The 25,000-nt window shown below is 38.8% G+C and overlaps 1 protein-coding gene, 1 long non-coding RNA gene and 1 pseudogene across 2 annotated transcripts in view; 1 reads left to right on the top strand and 2 right to left on the bottom strand.

The window, feature by feature from the left end:
• The window catches only part of LOC140949481 (uncharacterized), a 257,928-nt pseudogene that overhangs the window by 158,441 nt on the left and 74,487 nt on the right, over positions 1 to 25,000 (bottom strand).
• On the bottom strand, positions 3,477 to 5,847 carry LOC140950699 (uncharacterized). The gene is made up of 2 exons (XM_073399943.1): positions 5,630 to 5,847; positions 3,477 to 5,562 (listed from the first exon to the last, which is right to left on the bottom strand). Exons 1-2 carry the CDS (start codon positions 5,845 to 5,847, stop codon positions 3,477 to 3,479), a joined length of 2,304 nt encoding a protein of 767 aa, XP_073256044.1.
• The window catches only part of LOC140951081 (uncharacterized), a 38,956-nt gene continuing 22,055 nt past the window's right edge, over positions 8,100 to 25,000 (top strand). The window contains exons 1-2 of the long non-coding RNA XR_012167239.1: positions 8,100 to 8,328; positions 8,422 to 8,544. This is a non-coding gene — a long non-coding RNA (uncharacterized lncRNA). The remainder of the gene's footprint in view (positions 8,329 to 8,421; positions 8,545 to 25,000) is intronic.

Genomic DNA, 25,000 nt, shown 5'->3' with positions numbered 1-25,000 from the left:
TAAAGAGGTTTTGAACTATATTCTAGTTGGGTGCCCCTGGTTATATTACATTTCCACTACGTGCTTAATCCACAGCAAAACAGACATCCGTAGCTAGGAAGTTATCGACAGATCACGTAAATATCCCTAGACCAATCAAAGTTCTACTTTTAAAAACTGGATAAAAAGTATGATCATCTGAAGGGAGCTGTAAAGCATTTTGTGGCTTGCGGAGTTAAGTGGTTCATTACTAGGCGCCATGTCTACTGATATGATGCAGTTCGATATGCAAGAGCTCTTACCAGATGCTAAGGATTCGGAAACCAAGAAGCATGGTGTTAAGAATCTTTTGAACAGTAGATTCACTTTCCGATTGTGGCAAATTCTCGTTTTCTTGTTCGTAATGACAATCATTATTATTGTGACTGGTATTCTGGCCGCAAAGTTTGGTCCAGCGAGCCCATGCTACAAAATCTCTGGCAAAGAAACCAGTGGTGTATTCGCAGCAACCAAAGAGGATAGAGGTAACTTAACTGTCCTCCCACTTCGACACTTAGCATTTAGTGCTTCAATGCTGCGCTCTTCTAGATTATTGAATTTAGTACGTAATCCTGCAAGCAATCACATTCCTAAGACTACGAGAGAATTAAATTAATTCATCCAGTGCTCAATGAAACACCTTAGCAAGATATCTAACTTTAAAAGAAAACCTCCTAAGGTCAGGATTTAGTAAGTCCCTAGTAACAAAATGACGTCATCTAATTTCAATCCCAAGAAAGACCCTCAAACTTCGCTACATACGTGCCCCACACCCTGTCACCCACCGACTAAGATTTAAATCGTTTGCTCATTTCCATTTTGTTTAATCACCAGCTGAATCACCAACTTTCAGGTAGAAGTCAGTTTATTCGCGTCTCTCGTGTCTACCAAACGGAAGTTTCGTTACATGCAGACGCCCCGGGGGGTACTCCTGGGAATTCTTGGTGGTGGTGTGCTGCCCGGTTCTCCAAATCCTGACCCTATTTCAGACCAATGCAAAAAAATTAATTTTCACACCTGTTTTTAGACCATACCCCAAAAACACCATACCCCAGGGTTCGCACGCACCTTGAAAATCCTTGAAAGGCCTTGAATGTTAAATAAAAATTCAAGGCCTTGAAAGTCCTTGAAAATTGCAGTCGGCACCGGAAAGTCCTTGAATTTCAATGCTAACTTAATAGTTTAAGGAGAACTGCAAAGGACAAGGAGCAAACACAAAGACATAGACTCAAGGCCCTTGTTTTGCACTGAATGTAGTCCTTGAAAAAGGCGAAATGTGTCCTTGAAAGTCCTTGAATTTTTTGTTCAAAAAAAGGTACGAACCCTGATACTCGTTTTCAGACCCGGCCTTTAGGCAGAAATTATGCTATCATTGCTTAGATTAGAGCGCAAACAAAAAATTCTTCAAATTCATTTCGAATTCGCATATCTATCTTTCTTTCGTACTCATTTGGAATTGAAACCATAAATACGTTCATACACTCCTGGTGAGTTCCCTCGAAAACCATACCCGATTCCAGACCAAAATGGGCAAAGTGTTTACTAGCTTATACTCGTTTTCAGACCAAAACGGCGCAAAAACCCTACCCGATAAGGCGGCACATACCTATATAGCTTATATAAGGGAGTACCCGCCCCCCCGGGCAGACGCGTATTGGGTCTTTATTTCAAAGTCCGACCAAAATTTTGTAGATAATTTCTTTTGTACGACCGAAATCGAGACTCAGGAAAATCGTGAAAAGGAAGCAAAACATGCACATGTAGCCTAACAGTCAAGCAGTAAAATAATAGAAACAATAATCGATTAATTAATAGGCCATTTGCATGATGACGTCACGCGCGCTGTGCATTATGGTTGTAGTAGTAAAGAGAGTTTTAAAAATGGCGTCTAGAAGTAGCGAAGCTGGAGGATTTACTTGCTGTGTTCCGGGCTGCTACAACAATTCGAAGAAACATAAAGGGAAGTTTTCATTTTATAATTTCCCAGGTGACCAAAATTTAAGAAGGCAATGGCTTCATAACATTTCCAGGAAAGATTTTCGTCCAACTACGGGTCATCGTGTGTGCAGTGCTCACTTCGAAGGGGGCTCCAAAACCTACCAAAACAACGTGCCAACTGTATTTCCTCTAAAAAAGTCTCACCCTAAAGTGATAAAAACACCAAGAAGACTACTTGTTCGCCACAAAGAAGAGGAAATACAAGAAGAGACTGAGGAAAATGAGCCGACGTGTCCGGAGGAGAATCAAATAGATAGTACCAATCATTGTAACAATGAACCCTCTCTTGAAGACCAGATTATTGAACTCAGACAACAAATTGCAGCACTTGAATCGCGGAATTCTAAATTAGAATGCGAATTAAGATTTGGATTGGAAAAATTCAAGTCTTCGGATGACGATATGCAGTATTATACTGGAATGGAAAACTATGCACAGTTTAAGGCTCTCTATGATTTTCTTGATGGAGGTGTGAACGCCTGTTCAAGACTGAACTACTGGGGTTCAAACAACTCGAACCTTCAACTAGACAGCTTGGAAAAACGAGGTGACCATGGCAAGACTAAGAGTAAATATATCAGAAAAGGTTCTTTCTGACTGGTATAAAATCAGTGTCAGTGAAGTGTCTAGGATATTTATCACCTGGGTCAATTTCATGTTCACCCGATTTATGCAGCTACCAATCTGGGCATCAAAGAAAACAGTAGAGAAAACAATGCCTGACTGTTTCAAATTTGACTATCCTTTTACACGTGTAATCTTAGACTGTACTGAGATTTTCATTGAGAAGCCTTCATGCTTTAGAGCACAGTCAGCAACTTATTCATCCTATAAATCTCACAACACCGCAAAAGGGCTGGTAGGAATTTCTCCACAAGGTGCAGTGACTTTTGTTTCTGATTTATTTGGAGGCCATGCAAGTGACAGGCAGACTGTTGTGTCATCTGGGATACTAGATTTACTTGAACCAGGAGACTCAGTAATGGCTGACAGGGGATTTGAGATTCAAGATTTGTTGGTTTCAAAAAAAGCTTCGTTAAATATCCCCCCATTCATGAGATGCAAGGATCAGTTGGATCCAGACGAGGAAGATGAAACAAGACAAATTGCTTCAGTGCGCATTCATGTAGAGAGGGCAATTGAAAGAATTAAAAACTTCAATATTTTGAGACAAATCATTCCCAATACTATGGCTGAAGATATAAATAAAATATGGAAAGTATGTGCCATTTTAACTAATTTTAAAGGTCCCCTAGTTCTTTAGCCATGGTGTTACATTAAGATAAGATACATGGGTTTGTATATTCTCTGAATACTAATACATGTAGTTGTTTAAATCATTGCTCAAGTTGCAAGCTATTATACTCTCTAGCAATCTGATCTACTTGGCTAAGGAATTTCAAGCCCAGTTGTTTGTACTAATATACTTCCTGTAAGTTAGGATGTTCATCTTACTTCTTTTAACAATACACTGTGGGATGAAGTGGTTTTCCTCTTTTGATTCTCCTGGTGATAATCTCAGGTACTACAGCATGTAAACAAAAATCTAATAAGTTACTTTTAAGATCATTCCAATAAATTGGGTCAAAGTAAATTCTTTCAATATGCAAATCCTCCACATTTCTGTAGTAACAATAGACTGCCAAATCAGACCATTGCCTTCCTGAAATACCCATACCTCCTTGTATTTGGGCATAGTAATGATGACGAGTTTTGAGCTTGAGTCCATTACTGGTTATTTGAAGACATGAGTCTTTTGCATGCTTAGCAATGAAATGTAATAAATTGTCCTCAATTTTCTGTTCTGTACATAATCTGCTGGGAAATTGTATATATTTCATTTCAAGATTTCCAACTGGACTGTGCTTTGCTGTCGGGTCATAAACTTCACCATCAATACTAGCTGCAAGCAAAGGGTTTTTTCTGTCAATGATCAATCCTTTTTCAGATACCTTTATTCCAGTGTGGCCATTTTCAGATTGCTTGGCTATATACTTCTCTTTGATTATGGGCTCAAGCCTGAAACCTTCTTGACATTGATGGGGTGTTTTACCTTTTGGATTGTACTGAAAAATATCACGTATCAAGCGATCAGGTGCAGTGGTGGATCTTCTGTTCTTAATTTCCCCAAACTTGGATGCTGTAACTCGTGCACATCTGTATTTGAACCACTGTGTATTTTCAGACTGACCCCTTGTTTGTATTTCTATCTCAGTTATTTCAGTCTCAGTTATACTAAGTTTTCCAATAAAGTCAGTGCACACCTTTCTGAAATTTTCTTCATTCAAATCATAATCATCAGAATAAGATTCGGGAAAATTCCACTCAGAAATGATATGTTTTTCAATGTAAGAGAAACTGGTGTTTTTACACGGGTTCTCGGGCGGAAGGGATTGTACACATTCTTGGTAGTCATCTTCAGTAACAGATTGCTCACTGTCAGGAGCATCAACTTGGACAGCTTCACAATGAGACAAGCAAAATCGATTGTCAAAATTTGTATCGAGTGGCTCAGTAACGCTTTCCATTTTAATGATTTTGCAAGGAAGATCAATGCCACTATCTGCATCCCCAATTTCATTTTGACGTTTTCTGTTTGAATGACAACAATAATCATGATCTTTCAGTATGTTGTCTCGATTTTCCCTTAGTGTTATGTCTTGAGTGACAATGGGCTTGCATTCATTCCCTTCTAACAAATCAATAAGCATTGGTCGGTTCTTTGTTTTTGCTGCTTTCAAGTCCTCAGAAAACTGTTTTATTTGATGTTCATTGATTTTTCTGGCAAAAGAGGGTGCAGCGTCGTACATTTGCTTTTCCACTTTTCTCTGAGTCCTTACCTCGTTTTTGTTCCTCTTTTTATCGGCCTCGTAATTATGCTTAATCACTAATAACTCATCCAATAGAACTAGTTCGTCCTTTGAAGAATTAGAGCGGGGTATGTGCCACTGTTGTGGTCTTTCAGTGCACGTAAGGTCTGGTGGTATTTCATCCACTTCGCTTTTAGTAAAATCGAGTATTTTGTACAGCAATGCGCCAATATGCTTACATCGACCATTAGCTCCTGCTTTACAGTTACATGCACCAGACTTCACCTGAGCCGTTTGCTTACTTAGTGATACTCTTGTCCTGTATAGTTTGTTTCTAGTCATGGAGGCCTGTACGCGGCTTTCAAAAAAACAGAAATGTTCATCTGTCGTGTGGTTGAACTTTACCTTTTGCACATGTCCGGCTTTATATAGAGCGTAACCTTCACGCTTGCTTTTGAAAGCACCTCGGCGAACTTTCTTCGAGTTACTTTCCATTTCTCCGGCTAAATGAGCAAACAAATAACAATGCTGAAACGGAGGCATTTGTTCCAAGGATAATGTCCAACCATCGCTGGGCCATGTAGCTCTCTTGGGAAGATTATCGCTGGTTTGTTGTGACCGCAGCTCGCGCTCAAGTCGAAGTCTACGAAGATGTATCCCTCCATCCGGATCGACGATTTTCTTGTCCTGGCCTGATGCTTGATAATCCTTTATTCCATTAAAGTCAAAGACACAGCTGGGCCCTCAGAAAATCGCTTTAATTCTTAAAATACTGACAGAAAAATACTGACAGAACTACAAACCTTGTAAGTAATTCTCTTCGACTCCCACCCACACTAGCACCTCGACACTTTAACCAACGTTTAAGTTGTTCATTATGAAAGATTTGAGGATCCTTATTTTTGAACGATGCCCCTGGGACATCGTCCTCAGTCAAAACAATTTTCTTCTTGAAATTTTCGGACTTTGAGTGGCCTTGAATGTCCTTGTTTTCATGACTTTTCGCATCAGTTGCCGCCATTTTTGTTTAAACTTTCGCGGTCTTTACTACTATAACCATAATGCACAGCGCGCGTGACGTCATCATGCAAATGGGCTATTCAGGTTCACATCAGGTCAATCAGTTTGGTTTGTGAAATCGTCTTGAAAGCAATACAAATGAATACATCTTCCATGACACGGTTCAAGACATTTACCTTTTTATGGCTGCCGTCATTCGGGACGTGTTCGACAGGTATCTTCAAATTAGATAGACTAGATAGACTGAAACGAGACTTCACATCATTTTGCCTTGCAGTTGTACGAAGTGTATATGATCAGGAGCTGTAGCCGAGAGGTTTTTATGGGGGAGCGTATGAGCACCGAAGATGCGACTATCTAATGTTACAATGCGATCTGGGGGCATGGTCCACAAGAAAATTTGTTAGAAATTGGATTGTCTGTTATAAGTTGCATTCCATGCATACGATTTGATTGCAATTGCACCTTACATCAACTTTAGTCAATACAGATGTCAATAACACTTTTGGTGCAGTGGAAACCGAGTTGATTTGACAAAATTTTTATTTTTTTATGCCTCAACGATCATGATTGATCTTCTTATTATTATTATTATGATCTTCTTAATTCACTGTGTGATGACAAACTTCTGAGTATCGCACATATTATTCTAACGTTAAATTAACGAATATCAGCACCGTTTGTTAGATTGACAGTGGATTGATTGCTTCAGACGCTTGCCACCCGGTTTCAATAAGCGTTCGACTTTTCATGACTTCAGTCTTATTTACGAGATAACTTTTCAAAAAAAGCAATGGTAAATCCCAAAAATTGCTGGCCGTTGGTTGTAATAACCTTCCCTGCTAGCAGAGGTCTCTCACGACGCCTCGACGTGAGAGACTTATGCTAACAGAATAACCAGGTGGCCATATCGACGAGAGTGTAAACTAAAGAAATGCATGCATGGACTTTTGTTCGGGCCAGAAAAATGCAGTCGTGATTTTAACCGGAAGTGATCGTGTTCGGGGTTATGTCACGAGGACATGACTGTTTCAGGTCAATTTTGCTCTGAGTTCATTTTCAATCAATTACAAAACGCTCCTGTTAGAGTTATGAAGAAAATATCAGACAAATCGTTAGGGAGCAATATCTATGATAAAATTTTTTTGTTGATTTTTGCAGGCCTTAAGCATTCATAGTTAAAAACGTTGACCCAACTTCAAGTTTCAATCCATGTCCCTGTTCTTTCCATCCGTAGCGACAGGCTACAGGAAACACTTTCAATGCCTAAACATATACGTGCTAAAAATCAAAACTGGACCATTATCTTTGGAGACGTGTTCTACTTTTCTCTCAAATTTGTTCAACCTAAAAAAAATTAATAGCCCAGATGCTCTACCACCAAACTACAGGAGACTATTATTAGGAGACTATATCACAGGGCGCAGAGGAGTTATTTGTGACCTTGATTGTTCATTGTACCTTGTACCACGCATCGCGTTTGTTTTTATATTGTAGAATCCAGCAAACCGTCATTCGATCGTGTTATACTGTCTGTACCTAGTCCCCCCCCTCCCCCAGTACTGGTTCATGACGAGACCCAACCCTCCAACAGACGGGACGCGGTCCATGGGAGGGAATGTGCGCACCATGATCGTACCACCGTTCCCACAGACCTTGTTCGAACCTAACGCCTCGCTTGGAAACCCAGAGACACAGTGTTCAAAGATTTCTACACAGACAATTCGCGTTCCCACTTCAACCATACGATGGGGCAAGAGTAGCTTATTTAAAATTTGTAATATACAGAAACCGGCCTAATGTTATATAATGTTTTCTCCACATGTTATATAGATATCGACGAATATTGCATCGGTACTCACGATTGCCACCAAAATGCAACTTGCATGAATACCCCTGAACACTTTAATTGCAGTTGTTTACCAGGATTCACGGGAGATGGCCACCAGTGTTATGGTATGACTCACTTCTAGCAGGAAGTGCACTTAAACTTGAAAGAAAGACAACCCAGCGCAAAATTCTCACATGTAATGGGAAAACAATGTCCGAGTTTTCCTAAAGTTCCAATGATCTGAATATAAATAAAAAAAGGCAACTCGGCGAAAAATTCACGCAGTGTCACAATACACCTTTTATCTTACTTCATTGTTTTCTTTTCTGTGTCCTAGCAATAGCAGATAAGCTTTCCAACGGCATGCAATCTGTGTAAATATTGCCCGACATCTTTATTTTTCCTCTCAGCTATAGTCTTCCAAAAAAAACGTCCACTTGATTTCGTAAATTGTATCTCTCGTATTAAGGAAATTTAGTTTACGAGAACTTCTTCTGCCAATTGTTCTTTTTTACTAATCCTATTCAGATATCGATGAATGCGGCAACGGTAGCCATGATTGCCATCAAAATGCAACTTGTGCAAATACTGCTGGACACTATAATTGCAGCTGTTAGTCAGGATTTGCAGGAAATGGCCGCCAATGTCATGGTATAATATTGCACGATTTTCAATAGATCTTAAAGTTTATGTCGATCTTGAATTATGTCTTAGAATACATTTTTTATCCTTCTTTTTAATTAGATATCGATGAATGCAGCAACGGTAGCCATGATTGCCACAAAAATGCAACTTGTGCAAATACCGCTGGACGCTTTAATTGCAGTTGTCAGTCAGGATTTGAAGGAAATGGCCGCCAATGTCATGGTATAATTAACAATTATTCTTTGAAATCGAGGTGAATAGTGGCAAAATATTTACCGAGACGCGAAAGCGGCGAGGTAAATATTCCCAAAGCCACTATTCACCGAGATTGAAAAGAATAATTGTTTTAGTATATACACACGAAGTGATCTCAACAAAATCAGAGAGGAAACCATTCAAAAGTACGATTTGATTGACAGATCAAATCACGCGTAAGTTTAAAAATAGATCTTTGCAGAAATGTCAAACATGGCAATTCACAAGTTTATCATTTCGCAAACAACAGCGTAATGGCTTAAATGGAACCGCTAAAAGTTTGAACTGTTTCCTTACCTGAGAAGAAAAGTAGAGCTGTGTTGTTTTCTGTTTACTCGCCAAGTTTTTAGCCAAAAGGGTTTGTTGTGTCGTTCTTCGCATGAAGTGCTGACAAAAATGGCGGCTCAGTTGCTCGAGGTAAGACGTAGTCTTTCTGTATCATTCTTTTTCCTGTTTACTTGAAACGTAGAATTTCTGAAAACATTTCCTTTTAAATTTGTTTGTCATAAATAAGCTTCGATTTTTGAGCCAAAATTTTCTTCTTAGAAAACGCTGAGTTCACGCAACGGCTTCTTCTACGCGAATACACGGGAGTTGTAAACAATCCATCGAGCACAAAACTCCTGCTACAGCAAATTGAAAAACGCCGTATTGAATCCTTCCAAGTCTTTTCTTGCCTTAAAAAATGTCAGCCCTAGGATTCTGTCGACTTTTAAAAGGTCGTTCTCTAAAAAATGGGAAAAACACTGAGCTCACACATTATCCACTCGCTAGGAGGTGAATATTGTTGAATAGTCCGAGATAGCGAACCAATCAGATTGCTTAAATCACCAAGATCACTGAGTGTGTATATACTAATTAATATTGCCCGATTTTCAATTGATCTGAAAGTTTATGTCGATCTTGAATTATGTCTTAGAATAAATTTTTTTACCCTTCTTTTTAATTAATTACTCTTCTTTTAATTCTAATAAAATTAGATATCGATGAATGCAACAACGGTAGCCATGATTGCCACCAAAATGCAACTTGCATAAATACCCCTGGACAGTTTAATTGCAGCTGTCAGCCAGGATTCACGGGAGATGGTCACCAGTGTTATGGTATGACTCATTTCTAGAAGGAAGTGCACTTAAATTTGGAATCGGTGATAAATCGTAAAACCAGCGGCCAGCGCGATGAATGCAAAGAGCCAAAATCGCCATAAACATATGTCTTGAATTTATACTCAGCAGGCAAGAAATTCGTATAAGGCCACAAGTTAAACTGTCATGATAACAGTAATATTTTACTTTTTTATATTGGATCGGGAATCTAATTCTTTAATCTTTGTGATTTTTTGTCCCATCCCAATAAATGTCTCGTAGCAATAGCAGCCTTGCTTGCCACCAGCAAAGAATTTGTCTTAATATTGTTAGGCACCTGTCTCCCGAAAAGGCCGTCAGTGACGTTAGTAAGAAAATAAACTTTACTGATCTTCCAACAAGTGCTTTTGCTTTATGGTGTGAATGTATACGTCAGAGTGGATCGAGTTTTGAAATTTCGACTAAGGAAGACATAAAGTGATAGTTTATGTTATAGAAAGCAAAAAGAAACAATCGCATCTTCATGAGAAACGTTCTACTAAGCCCTTCTTCCCCAAATATCTTGGAATTACCGCGCCACTCCTTCTAGACCATAACACAAACAGTTACTGGCAAGAATCGGATACATAGTTCCTATGGACTCGCAGCAGCTAACCACAAAATTCCAAAATTAAAAAAAAAAACGCAGATCAATTCTTCCATCACGATTTTTTCGATTTACACGGGTTTTAAGTAAAATGGATATACATCTAATTAATTGATAAATAAATGGCTGACCCAAGATGGCGGACGGTTCCAGATCTTTGTTTATAATAAATGAATTCATCGTAATTTCACTGAAAGCAGAATAAAAATTGTGCAGTCAACTTTTTTTGAGGGGAAAAAATGGTGGAATTTGACCTCTGCCAAAAAAACTTAACAATGTGGCGTCATAGTGACGTCAGATTACGTCACCGTGTCAATCAAATTATGCCTCGATGTTGAAAATAGTGAGTACATTACCACAGGCTCCTGGTACCTTATTCTGTGTAAGTTTTAGTTGCCTATCATGAATGGATTTGAAGTTATAGAGGGAGGCCTCCGAAACCCCCCTCGATCGCAGGAAGCAAAAAATAAATAAATAAAACCCGCAGTTAAGCCCTTCAACGCAAATATTTTGGAAACGATGCACCTCTCCTCCTAGTAAATATAGCAGCCGAGCCATTTTTGGATGCATTTCTAGTCAATTTAGAAGACCTGAATTCCAATATGACTTGGAGACCACGTTCCCTGATTACGCTTGCATTTACGCTTAGGTGTTAATTAAGGTTAAGCCTCATCGCTCTTAACTAACTCGTGGTCAGCCTCTGTAATTGTACTTTCTAGGAACGTATCATGCCTTTGAGGTGATCGTTGAACCCGGGAAAAAAGACGCAACTTTTAATAAGAGAATCCATTTGTTTTGTTTAACTTAGAAATTTGCAACTTTGATGTTTCATTGTGCGGTTTCGTGCAAAGCGATAATGACAAGTTTGACTGGACTCGACACAAGGGAAGCACACGTTCTCATGATACAGGTCCCTCCTTTGATCACACCACAGGAAACGTAACAGGTAAGCTTTAAACCAATTCATCAGTACATCTAGCTAGTCCTACTATTAGCAACGAGAATTGTAACGTTTAACAAATTAAGAAGTCATTGGTCGGCATTTCTGCTTCATTTGAAAATATCGCTAATTTTAGTCCCAATTGCAAATTTAATTACATGTCACTCTTTTCTACCCCTTTTTTGTTATTGTTGTTGTTGCTGTTGTTTTCTTAGATTAAACTGCTCGTTTTTGTTTCTTTTTTTGTTGCTTGTACGTTGTACAGGTGTATCAAATATAGGCGAGAGTATCTAATTTCGACTGCCTCTTCGGATCGGTGCAAGTACAACGTTGCAGTTACGCTTTACATCCGTGGGCTTTGTTGTCATTTGCCCTCTTATTCTACCATGAATATAATACGTCTGTCTCCAAAGAAAATAATAAAACAAATAAAAAGAAACTTTGGAACTTACTTATAGGTACTTCGGATGATCATTCTACGTCCTTTAAGCTAAACTAACGTTGTTAGAATACTGTAATTTTAAGTCAACTGGACACTTTTTCAGTGCCTTCTGGTCAATTTGTTTTGCCTGTTGCTTTCCTTACATTTTTTCCTCTTAGTAGGTTATTACATGTGCATTTTTTAGAAATATTGAGTCCACAGGAGAGCTAGACGATATGACAAAATCGGGCCGTCCTCTACCGAAAAAGACTAAGTTGCTACTCTCTAACCATCTTCATCCCTATAAGGTTTTTACATGTATATAGAAGCATCCAGACCAAGACAACCAGGTGATAACGCAAAATTGTCAAGTCCTCCACTGAAATTCTTTGGGAATATGTGCCTTCAGTTCTATTACCATATGTCTGGTGCAACTACTGGAAGCCTGAATGTCACCGTAAGTGAGAACTTAGTGTTCTCTGCACGTGGTGGAAAAGGAGGCATGTGGCGTAAAACCAGCGTAAATGTATCAGCTATCGAGGGATTGCATAGGGTAAGCCATGCGTTTTTTTGGTGTCTCTTCTAACAACAACAATAACAACAACCCAATCTTTATTTTTATCAACTCATTGCTTAACTATAAATTAGGATAATGAAAATATTGGAAATAAAATTAGAATTTAAATTTTAATGACCCCATCAATGGTGGTAAAACGCTGTTCACTGAGAGCGGTAATTGGGGAAGCCAACCGGGTTGGGAGCGATGAGCCACCAATAGCTCACTTTTTTTGTTAATTTAATTGCCATTAAAGTACAGCAGCGGGTCCGGGAATTTTTTAATAAAGGGTTCCGAACTTGTGCTCACCGTTGAAAGTATGTTACAATTGTTTACAACTCATAGTTTTCACCAATCCTGGCCATCATTCGCTCTTATTTAGTTACATTTATAGAAACTACGTAGATTCCTATCTGCGATCCTTAAGTGGTGGTAATTTCAGTTTTATTGAAAGCACCTTCAATAACAAGACTTTTCTGGTCTGAAGGGTGCGCAGGTCCACCATCAAGAAGACGTCTTTCAGTCCTCGGGTCTATGTTCTCCGAATCTTACTTTAGCCATAAGTTTTTGTACTTCGGTCTGTAATGAAAAACTAAAAAAGTCGACAAGACTGCATCCGTTATGATACTTCATCTTGACCATTAATTATATATTAAGCACACATGAAATATAAGTGATGTACCATTTGGTAACATTTAGTCATAGCAAGATTATTCTTTCTTTCTCATACATGTAGTGGTGCAAGTAAGTTCGTAAATGTAGTGCAAAATATGATGCGCTTGGTATTTCCAAGAGGATCTGTTTTGCTATTAGCCGACATTTCCTTATTTCTATTATTAAGTTTGTAGTTTTTTTGACAAATTCGAAGATAACTTCCATTAATTTCGAGACATTAATAACAACAGCGACTCTTCCGGACTGATTGCACCTTTGACAGGTAACATTTGAAGGCGTAGTGGGAAGCAGTTACACTGGTGACATAGCAATTGACGACTTCTCCTTGACAGCAGGGTCATGGCCTTATGGTAAGTTCTTTGACTAAAAGGTGCACTGTCGCCTATTTTGAAATTAAAAAAAAGACGTCCTTGCAAATTTTGAGAGCGTGAAGTGGGGCCGGGGCACTTGATAAGCAAATAGACGAGATGTCACAAGGTTCTGTTTTCTTTCATTCTCCCCGCCGGTGACGGAACTTTTCAGTTGTTGCTTCACCTGCAACTACTGGCAAATTTAAAAGCTGTTTTTATATACACAGTCTGTAGTCCGTGCTTTATACTCACTCCGTAGTTTCTAGTCTGGTTTTTATACCTACAATCATTCAAAAGTGTTGGGAAGGTTGCCTTTTTTACCTGTTCTTTTCCTTCCTCCCCCCGCCCCTGGCCCAATGTTGATCAAAACGTTAATCTTTGTGCGCCTAATTGTTCTGTTATATCCCAGCATTGAATAGGGGGGACGGGGGATATTTAGCGATTAAAAGGATTAAAATGGACTACTGTTAAGTTGACAAGACCTTCCCAACTACTTTTGTCTGTGATTGTAGTCCGTGTTTTATAAACAGTCCACAGTCCGTGGTCCGCAGTCTGCAGTCCGTCTTTTATACTGACCTGTTCGATTAGGTTCGATTGAGTTCGATAAAGTTCGATTACCGAACAGTTTGAGTGGTTACGTCCGCATTTGAGAGGCAATGTCCCTAAAAGCGTTCCACTCGATTTCAGACTCGAACACACTTTTGCCTTATTTTTATATCATCAATACCACTATCCATCCTTATAACTAAATTGCAGTTAGAATGAGGAAATAGTTTATTTTACTGCCATTCTCAGCATTTCATCTCTAAACGATCGTTACCGGCTAAAATATGCAAATTTTAGACGCTGTTATTCAGCTTTTTTAACGATCGTTAAAAGCTACTACGGGCCGTTAAAACCTAGACCATTTACACGCATTTGGAAGTATATTGTTTCTACTTACTGTTTCAATACGATTTAGTCGTATTTCTCTGTAATCAGCAAAAACAGGTTATCTTTATTCTCGTAATTCAATTAAGTAAGAAAACTGCACCAAAAGATTTGTATTTGTATTTATTTATTTGCCACAAGATTACAATTACAAAAAAGATGCCAAAAAAAAAAATGTAGGAAGAAATGGCGAGGAGGCCTAAAGGAAACTATAAAGCTTATGTTAATTAGGCCTCTTCAATTACAATTTTTCGAAGATGGCATAAAAATTATGGCGACAGATACAAAATAATATAACGTGGAAAATTAAAATAACAATCAATATTACGGAAGTTTACAAATGTTGAATAATAAAAGGCTTTTGGAGTATACTAATAACTATTACAAATAAATGCCTTAAGTGCTCTTTTAAAGGAAAAAGGTGAGGAAGAGTTGATGATGTTGGTGTTTAAGGTGTTGTAAAATTTACGTCCTTGATAAAAAGTACGACAGAAAGGCAGACGAAATTTACACGAGTTTTATTGTATTATACGAATGAATTTGACTTTGTAAGGTAAATTGACCTTGAAATTTTAAAGGTAGAATATGGTTTTGATAGGAGTATATGAATAAGCCTAGTTGTATTAAGTATATATCATGAAATTTTAAGATACCAAGATTTTGAAAGATTGGATCAGTATGTGCATCGAAGGTGGTTTTAGCTATAGTTCTGATCACTCGTTTCTGTAAAATGTCAAGACGAATAAGGTTAGTTCTGTAAGTAGAGGCCCAAACTAAATTGCAGTAAAAAGGTATGGATAGACTAGAGAAAAATATACTGTTCGTAAGGTTTTCGTAGATAAATAGAAACTGGGTTTACGAATAATTCCTGTGCATTTAGAAACTGTATTGGCGACATGTGAGATTTCAGATTTCCAATTTAAATTTTCATCCATGATTACTCCCAAGAAAACTGTTACATGATCAATTTTTGGCTATTAATTAAAAGTTCAATAGTTTCATTTGTACGCTTTTGGCATGGTTTAAATACAATGAATTTGGTTTTTTTCAAGTTTAATGAAAGCCTATTAGCTCTAAACCATATTGACAACTTATTTAGCTCAGCGTTCAGTATATTAGTAAGGCAGTCTTTATCCTTGTGAGACACAGATATGTTTGTATCATCGACAAATAATATCAATTGTAATATTGTTGACGTGTTGATTATATCGTTGATGTAGAACAAAAAAAACAAAGGCCCTAGTATTGAACCTTAAGGAACGCCACACATGATCTTTCACGAGACGAAACATAACCATTGTATTCTACAAATTGAAGTCTGTTGGAAAAATAGCTCTTAATCCATTTCAGAGCCAAGCCACGTATACCATAGTGTTCAAGTTTATCAAATAAGATGGAATGATTGACTGTATCGAAAGCTTTCGAGAGATCTAAATAGACACCAACCGCTAATTCACCACGATCAATAGCAGATGAAATTTTTTTCACGCAAATCAATCAAGGTAAGCGTCGTAGAGTGGTTTTTCCTGAAGCCGGCAACGTAGCGTGGTTACCAAGCCGATTTCAGCGGTCATCGTACTTGTCGTGTTGGTTTTGGACGCGGTTTTCTACCAGCGTTGGACCGTTTAATAGGGGAAACAAACTGTCGTTTGCCTTCGCTCGCAGGGACGCGATTGCTTGGCTAGGGAGCGAAAATGAAAGTTAAACCTTTGCAGTGGGATTCTACGGTGGAATTTTGGCCGTGGGGAAATTTTGACCTGGAATTTTTGGCTTCTTTCGGCGGGCTGTCCATATTGCCTGTGTTTGGCCTTGTCCTCTCTTTATTAGTGAAAACTCGGGATAAAGGAAATCGCTGAAATCGCAACGGATCGGGAAAATAACCACACAGGAAGCAAGAAGACACCAAGTAAACAAGGCAAAGCGTATTTTATTGAAAGTCCATGCGTGTATTTATCTTCTCGAATCTATTACCTGAATTCTCATTCAAATCTTTTACAATGACGGTCATTTTGAAAATTACCCAACCGCAAGTACTCTCATATTGAGCTTGGGCCTCCTGTGATTTCACACCGACAGCGGGCCGGCTCACCCCGGCAAGACGTTGACCATGGTACCATGGTTTTTCAACGCCGACCATGTTTGAACATGGTCGGCCATGGTTCGACCGTGGTGTGTGACCATGGTGTGTTATCAACCCTTGACCATGGTATATTGCTAATCATAATGGTAACAAAGTTAAGTCAGTGAAAGCACATAACAGCACATAATAATTTTATTTTTTCGAATTAGAAATGCATTGAGTTAAGGCCACGCCAAACCATGGTCGACCATCTCCAATCCTTAGTCCCACACAATTACAGTCGAACCCGACTAATACGGACATCGAAGGGACAGAGCGAAGGGTCCGTATTAAAGAGGTGTCCGTATAAAAGAGGTCACTATGATGACGTCACTTTAATGACTCCACTTCAGGTTTTAGCGTTCAGTAGCTAAAACCAGGCTCACACTCGTCTTTAAACTAGCTGCATTTAAAGTTGTTAATTCACAGTACAAAGACACTGTCTTTAAATAGTATACAACATTGTACATCTCAGCTATAGACAAATCACTGTTTTAAAACGAAACAAGCTACAGCGCAAAGCTGCATGTACGAAGTTGTAACGTAAAGCACAATTCTGAAAGCGTCTTTCGCTATTTTGCAAGTGCAGTAAACAGTAACTAGAGTACAAAATGTCATAGAAAAGATCTTTATGCTATCTGTTGTTGTTGAAGCCTTCAAAAAGTCGGTTATGCTCCTCTGTACACCTTTCGCAAATCGTTGTTTCACAGCGACTGGGCTTTATATGACCTTGCATAGCTCATCAGACTAGTCGTGATTTTCTCTGAGCAGATTCACCTGATCGGGATTCGGGATTCACCTTATCACCTTGTTTGATTTCTCTATGGCAGAGAAAAATGTTTTTTTTTGTTTTAAAAAAACAAACTCACTTCACCAAAAACTGAGTGGCACAGTAGTGCAGTGGTCAAGGAGTTGCTTGCACGTGCAGATGAACGAGGTTCGACTCCCGGCGAAGCTGTTTTCTGTTTCTTTGTTGTACAATATTTTATTCTGTGAGGGAATTTTTAAGTAGTGTGTTGAGCCAGTAGGAACGGTATTTACCCAAAATATGCACGTATTCGAGATTGTATGCAAGCAATGAAATCTAAGGCCAAGATTAAAACAAATAGCTATATGCCTTTGCCAAACTATCAGGACTAACATACCAGATTGAAATTTACCAAAATTACGCATTAAAATTATCAACTGAACATAAGATCCTGCCATGGTCCTGACTACGATTACGGTAAACAAAGTTTAACCCTTACAAGACACAATCTTAGTAGTTGGACTGGTTTTCCACAAGTTAGCTTAGAATCGAAATGGGATGGGAAATGGGAAATCTTTTTGGGATGTAAGCGAATCAATCTCGTTTTTGTTTTTTAGTACCTGTTGTGCGCTTGAGCCAAAAATTAGACCTTTTTCGGCAAATCTATTTCGATCCTTCTTTCTTGTTCTCTTTCTTATTAGTTTTGTTGCCGACTTTATCGTCATTCTTTCCTACGGAATATCGGCTGGCTAACTTCCCAGGAGGAGGAAAGTTCTATCTAGGAAGAGTAATAGGTGAATACTGAAATTGGCAGAGGATTTTCAGTTCCACAAAATGTTAGTCTGCCGGGACTGGTGAGAATCTGTCCTTCCTGAACCCCTAATTTGCCAACTTAATCACATAAATTAAATTGAAAAACAAACTCGGATCAATTCTGTGAAATATTGTTTGCCGAAGCCAAGAAAGCGTTACTTAACATTGTTTCAGTAAACAAAAAGAAAAAACACTAATTTGTTTCTACTTTCAACATACTATTAAATTTATATAGCGATTCACAAAACTAGTTTCGTCAAACGACCTCTTCAGTTGATCGCCACACTATTCAAAATAACAGACACTCTACGTAGCAATGCATGAAAAATGACCCCTAGTAGTAATGAGGCTATTGGGCTACAACAGTCCTTGGGATGCGGACGTAGTTCCATTCACTTCTTTTTTTCACGCGAAATGACCCGATCCTTTGCCAAGGGATTAGTAATACCACGGCTTTCTTTATCGGGAGAAATGTCTTTTACAAAAGTGTGTGTAACTGCACCTTATAAGCTGTTCATTGTTTATTGTTTATTATAATTTTAGCATACAAACAAACATATACGTATGAAGTTTAAAAGAGGATGAGACAAATAAAATACTGTAGGGACCAAGAAAGCGGCGTTTCACTGTTCGACTGTAAAACCGTTTCGCGCATTATTGTTTCTTTTCTAATTAAGTTCGACGCTCAAGTCAGTTCGACGTTTGACTCGGCAGTCGAACGTAAGGTCCACCCAAATCGTAATTTAGTTCGTTTCATGATAAGTTCAACGTCTTGCCCCCTCCTTAAGTGAACGATTATACTACCTAATCGGTACTTAATTTCGCGTTTTTCGCGATTGTAAATAAATCGCGAAATTAAAGACCCGCGAATTTAACCACGCGAAATTTAAAACCCATGTAGAAAATTCAAAACACACAAAAAGAATGTTAACAATACACAAATTGTTGATTGGTTTTACTGGTAGGTTCCATTTTGTATCTTCAGTTGTGAAATAACGTTAATTGCAAAGATTTCACGCATTGCTTGTTCCAGTTTATCTAGAAATTTTAAAAAGTTCAGACTTTTTGAAAAATAAAATCAATTTGAGAATGCTTTAATCGCGAAATTTAATGGCCTTTTTTCATACTTGCCTGTTGAAATCGCGCAAATAAAACCCCGCGAAAACTATCTTGCCAAATTCGCGGAACTACAAGTTTTTTTTTTCCTTTCTACTTTTTTCATGAATTTTTGCGGCGTAGGTATTTTGAGTACTCGTGTATTTTATGTTTTCGTTTTCCTTTCCAGATTGTTCTAGTTGTTACTTTGAAAAATACCAAGATTTACCAACCAGAGGAGCTCTCGCCGTGGAACATTTCACCATTAATGGAAGTCTTTTTCTAGCGTTCGCCAACTATGAAAGTGACAGCGCCGAAAAATACAACACAGATTCTCTTATCTACAAGTTCAACGATTTAACTGGGAAATTCTTTCTTTACCAGACCATAGGCACACATGGAGGGCACGACGTAGAATATTTTACAATTTCTGGTGAACATTATCTTGCCGTTGCTAATGTTGATGATGGAACTACGCACAAACTAAACTCAGTTATTTATCTTTGGAATGGAACATCGTTTTTTGCTTTTCAAAACATTGCAATGAAAGGCGCAGCCAGCTTTAATTTTTTTACAATAGCGAAAGAACCTTTTCTTACCGTATCCAATCTCTACGGTGATGTTTCGCAAAAAACCAACTCAACCATCTACAAGTGGAAAAACAACATGTTTGAAAAGTTTCAGGAGATAGCGACAGAGGGATGTCGTGCAAGTGCTGCGTTTGTAATTAACAATGAAAGCTACATTGCCTTTGCAAACGAGGTCACACATTCGAACCTGGCATCATCAGACGTCTATAAGTGGTCGGGGAAGCACTTCAGCAAATTTCAGACTCTTCGAACGAATAGAGCAATGGATGTAAAGTCCTTTTACATCAATGACCACGTTTTTCTAGCCATAGCCACTTCGGCAAAACATATCAACTCCCCCTCGTTCATTTACAAGTGGAATGGCAGACAGTTTGTCCTTTTTCAGTCCATTCCTACCTTTGGGGCCAGGGCCTGGTACCCATTTGTCATATGCGGTCAAACGTTTCTGGGTGTGGCTAATCAAAAGGAGATATTAGGTTCCTGGAACAACATAAGGTACAACATAAAGTCAGTGGTGTATTGTGCTTTTGGGGACCAGTTCACTGCATATCAAAAGATTTCAACCTTTGGAACGACTGATATGACGTCATTTGAATACAAGGGTTACACTTACTTGGCAATTGCAAATTCATGGAATGATGACAAGCAAAGAAACATTAACAGCACGCTGTACAGGTGGACCTAAAAAGAATGCATATTCATTAATAAGACAATTAGTTCACGATTCAGTCTCACCTTCGTCCTTTCTCAAGAAAAAGGGTCTGAATGGGGGGTGGGAGGGGGTTTATACTTCGATTGTCTGCGTAGTTTTCAATCTTTGTCGGTCGTCGGTAAATCTCTGTCAATGAGTATAAATGCACCTTAGCTATCGATAGTCGTTATGTAATTCACTCAGTTAATTCAAACTCCATACAAAGTGTAAAACTTAAAATAATTCATCTGATTTGATTGGACTTAAAGCTCATTTAGCAACCTGATCGTTGTTCTTTTTCTCCTTGTTTGTTGTAATCGATAAAACATTTACGTACGTAGTAAACGTGAACGACATTTCCCGTCGTCGTTTTCCCTCTTATGCCCAGAAATGCGAGAAAACTCAGAAATTAGCTACTTCACATTGGACACAATATGCCAGAATTGCTTGCGTTTAGCTAAGGATTAGGGCTATGGGACACTTCGGGATGCCTATCATAGAGAACGTGAAACTCATTAACTTGCAATCCTGGGTAACTCTTTCTTTCCACTCTCGCGTTTAACCATTCACATCAACCCACAGGTAGCCTGTGAGGACGCTCTCAATTTGAAGGAGTCGCGAGAAGTCACTTGAGAGCCGCACGCGAAAGATGACACGAGCTTCGCCGCTCGCTCTCCCGTTTTTTCGCGGCATTTTTCGTTCGCCACTCGAAGTGGAGAGCTTGCTCGCAGGCTAATTCATAGGGCTTCCTTAAAACTTCCTATGAGTTTGAACCAGAACTTCGGGGTGTAAAGGTTAAGAGATGAAACGGGCTATCCGCTCTTCAAGCGTCTGTGTAATGCACAGTAGGACTGCAAGTGCGAGCGCTCTTTTTGCTTCTGCTTGTAGGTCAGCAACCTTTTCCCTGCTTAAAACAAGTTAAACAGTTTTCAGCCAAAGGTTTGGAATGAGCAACCATTTTTTATCAGCTTTGTGGAAAGCTTTGTATGAAGTAGTTGTGTCACGAAATTAGGGAGCTCAAACAGCAACGACGGCTACAAAGACGTCACTTAAAAAGTGCATATTCGCTGCATCAAACTTTTCGAGCTTATTTTATCTCTTTCACTAAGTCAAATGTTGGCAAATTCTTCTGGAGTTCAATTCTCAAACAGTGAATCGTAGTTCAGGAAAAGAAAAAGAGAGTCGTGAAATTAGGCATTTTTACGTCGTGTCGTGCAGTGACCGCAAAAAATGTACAATAAAAGCGTGATGCAGGTGCATATTTGTTGTTTTGTTGTCTAAACCTATGGCTTATTTTTCCGTTCTAGTTGCCGTCGCCTTCCTCGTTGCTTAAGCCCCGAATTAAGGAACTTAAGAATCAGACGTTCTTGGAACCACGGACGCCAACCGGAAGTATTTTTGCAGCATGACAGCCACTGTGCATGTCAAGAAGTTCTAGAGCTGCGGTCACGGACTTCAAAACGTGAGTTTTCAGGTTGAAACCAGGGGTTCAAATTGAGGGTTCTTCGAAGAGTATTCGTCATACGAAAGTAGAAATTCTTCATCTGAAATCAGGATGAAACCAGGGGTTCAAATTGAGGGTTCTTCGAAGAGTATTCGTCATACGAAATTAGAAATTCTTCATCTGAAATCATGTTTTCTTCGTAGAAAATAATGAAAAATCTCCAAAATATTACATTTTCGTTCAAACTGAGTAACTCACCCCTTAAAATGTGTATACTTATGTACTTTTCTGAATAAGTTATTTGTTGCTTGCGTTAGAATTGATGTGATTTTTAAAACGATTTTTTCGTGACACACCGTATCGGGCCTGTAAAACCCGGCCCGAGAGCCGCAAAACCAATAACTCCCCCCCCGTACATCTAATATAATAATCGGATCGAAGTAAAAATTACATTTATTTTAACAGTTTACCTAGTCCTACTTTGTGAATTTTTTTGAGAATTTTCGATTTTTTACTTTTGCAGACCTCTGGTCGATATTTACTGACATCCGCTCTTAAGAGCGTTTTCAGTTGTGTGTTACTCTGCCAAGTTCGGGCGAGAATCTATCCAGACCTATGCCATTCCTGTATTAATTCCGTTACACAATGTTAACACTTTATTGATAATTTATTTTTCCCTTCAAGATTTTTCCAGTAATTCCTTTCAAAAATACCAAGATCTACCAACCAGTGGAACTGTTGATGTTGAGCAGTTCACTATCAATGGAAACTAGTTTCCTGCTTTCGCCAACTCTAGAAATGATACCGATGGATTCAACACAGAATCTTTCATCTACAAGATGAACAACTTTACTGAAAAATTCTCTCTCTACCAAACCATCAATACTATGGGAGCAGCAGATATGAAATATTTTACAATGGCTGATAAACATTATCTTGCAGTTGCCAATAGCTGGAATCAAGAGAGGATAAAGGGGACAGAGAAGGCATCCCCCATACACACCCTATTCCATAGGTAATTCGTCTCGAGTTATTTTTAGAATCGGGATAAAGTCACCTCGCGCGCTGCGTGGATGTTTCGTGGAGGTTTCGCATGACTAAACGCCGTGCAAAACATGTCGGGCGAAAGGCAATGAAAGCGTAAAGAGATCGAGAGCATTCCTGAATATTGAAGAGAAATGAGTCGGCGCTCACCTGGGAAAAGGGAATCGCCAGACTCTTTGACAACCCGTGAAATCGGTTTAACTCGAAGTTGTCGTAACTTCAGCGCTTTAACAAAATGAGAAATTTCGCCGGTCTATTGAAACCGGTCGTTTGTACAAAGCAAGTAGGACGCCAGGTGTTATTTTTCTTGAATAATAAAAGACTAAGAAAAGAATAAATATCAAATTAGAAATTGCTCTCATCAAACTGTAAATTATAAATGATCCTGAGAGAATATTCAGTGTGTTAAGGATTTCCCAGCTGTACTGTTAACTCTATACAAGAGAGGAAGGACGATTCTTTTTTAATTTCCGTTTCGCTGACACAGCTTTAGCAGAAATCTCTCTGTAGTCGTTTTCGTCGACAAAACGAATAGCAATATCGCTCTCCGCGTCTTCCGCCATTTTGTTCTGCGTCAATTCGTGAAGGACGCGTGGCTCTGAGCATGGGTCAACCACGCGGAACACATTCGCGCTATGTGATTGGCTGTTGTCTAATCCCCCTTGGGATCTGTGGTCTTAAAAATAACTCAAAACGAAATACCTATGGAATAGGGTGTGTATGGGCGATGCCTTCTCTGTCCCCTTTATCCTCTCTTGCTGGAATGGATTCAAATACCAACTGAACTCAACTATTTATCAGTGGAACGGACAAGAGTTTGTTGTTTTTCAAAACGTTGCAACGAGAGGAGCAAGGAAATTAATATTTTTAAAAATAAGTATTGGACCGTTTCTATCAGTTGTAAATGTGTACCACGAAAATAATCAGTTTTATCATGTAGACTCAGTCACCTATAATTGGAGAAACAACTCGTTCGATGAGTTTCAGAAGTTACTAAAAAACGGGCACTATGGAGCTTCTGCGGCATTTGTAATTAAGAATGAAACGATTATTGCTGTTGCCGCGCAAACGTATTTCTATGTGTTCAAGTGGTCAGGGGAAAAGTTCCTCGAAGTACAATTTAAAAAAACGTATGGAGCACGAGATGTGAAGTCGTTTAAAATGAATGGTCAGCTATTTCTTGCAATTGTAAACTTTAATGATGGATCGAAAACCAACATTTTTAAGTGGAATGGAAATTACTTTGTCTCATTCCAGTCAATTCGCACTTATCTGGCCATTGCCTGGCATCCATTTGTGATGTGCGGTCAAACATTCATGGGTGTAGCCAACAATAACGGAAAGTCAGTTGTGTATCAGGCCACTTGATCACGGTTCGTCAAGTATCAAGAATTTTCAACTCAGGGGGCTCATGGTATGACGTCATTTGTGCATCGTGGCCACACCTACCTTTTTTTGCAAATGCTTTATCTGGCAAAGGAGAGTTCAATATTAACAGCACAGTATACAAGCTGATCTAAATATTTCCTAAGAAACATTTATTACAGGGCAAGAATAAACAGTGTACCATGGATATGTAGACATCAGAACCTGGTTCCTCGAAAGATGGTTAACGTTAACCCAGGATTAAGCCAATTTTTAGGCAAGGTTTTCTTGTCTAAGAACATGTAACTCGAGCTTACAAAATGCACTTCTCAGCTTAACCTCTGAGATGCAATAATGACAATACAAAATGTTACTCTAAGTAAACAATACAAAGGAATCAAAAAATATAAAAACGGAACAAAACTTTAATCCTGGATTAACACTAATCGGCCTTGCATGAACCGGGCCCAGGGACCTTTTCCTACGAAAGATGGTTAAGTTTAACCCAGGATTAAGCTAAATTTAAATCAAGGTATTCTTGTCTAAGAACATCAGTACAACTCGAGCTTTCAAAATACTGTTGAGCTTTCACTCCAAGATACGGTAATGGTAACACATGCAAAATGTTACTCTATGCAATGCATAGGAAGGTTAATACAAAAAACGGAACAAACTTTTAAGCCTAGATTAGTGTTAATCGGCCTTGCAGGAACCGCGCCAAGGTCTGTAGCTATTAATCTTTAAGTAAGAAATTCCAAGTGCATAAACTATGCATGGCCGTTTTGCCGGGCTGAAAAAAACTGGCCGTAAATAACGAGGTGCCCGTATCATTGAGGTGGCCGTAAGGCGGGTTCCCCTGTACTTATTTTGGAGGTGATTCCCGGGTTTAGCTGGTTTTGGACACTGAAACC

This window comes from Porites lutea, chromosome 10 (genome assembly GCF_958299795.1).
Source record: "Porites lutea chromosome 10, jaPorLute2.1, whole genome shotgun sequence".
Lineage (NCBI taxonomy): Eukaryota > Metazoa > Cnidaria > Anthozoa > Scleractinia > Poritidae > Porites > Porites lutea.
Note: the sequence above shows the minus strand (reverse complement) of the source record. Positions and strands in the feature narration are given on the sequence as shown.

What these genes read in the sequence shown, in the direction of transcription:
- LOC140950699 (XM_073399943.1), bottom strand. Translation starts at nt 5,847, where the DNA reads ATGGCGGCAACTGATGCGAAAAGTCATGAAAACAAGGACATTCAAGGC. An exon ending in CGAAGAGAATTACTTACAAG is followed by an intron (nt 5,563 to 5,629) that starts GTTTGTAGTTCT and finishes CTGAGGGCCCAG; the next exon opens with CTGTGTCTTTGACTTTAATG.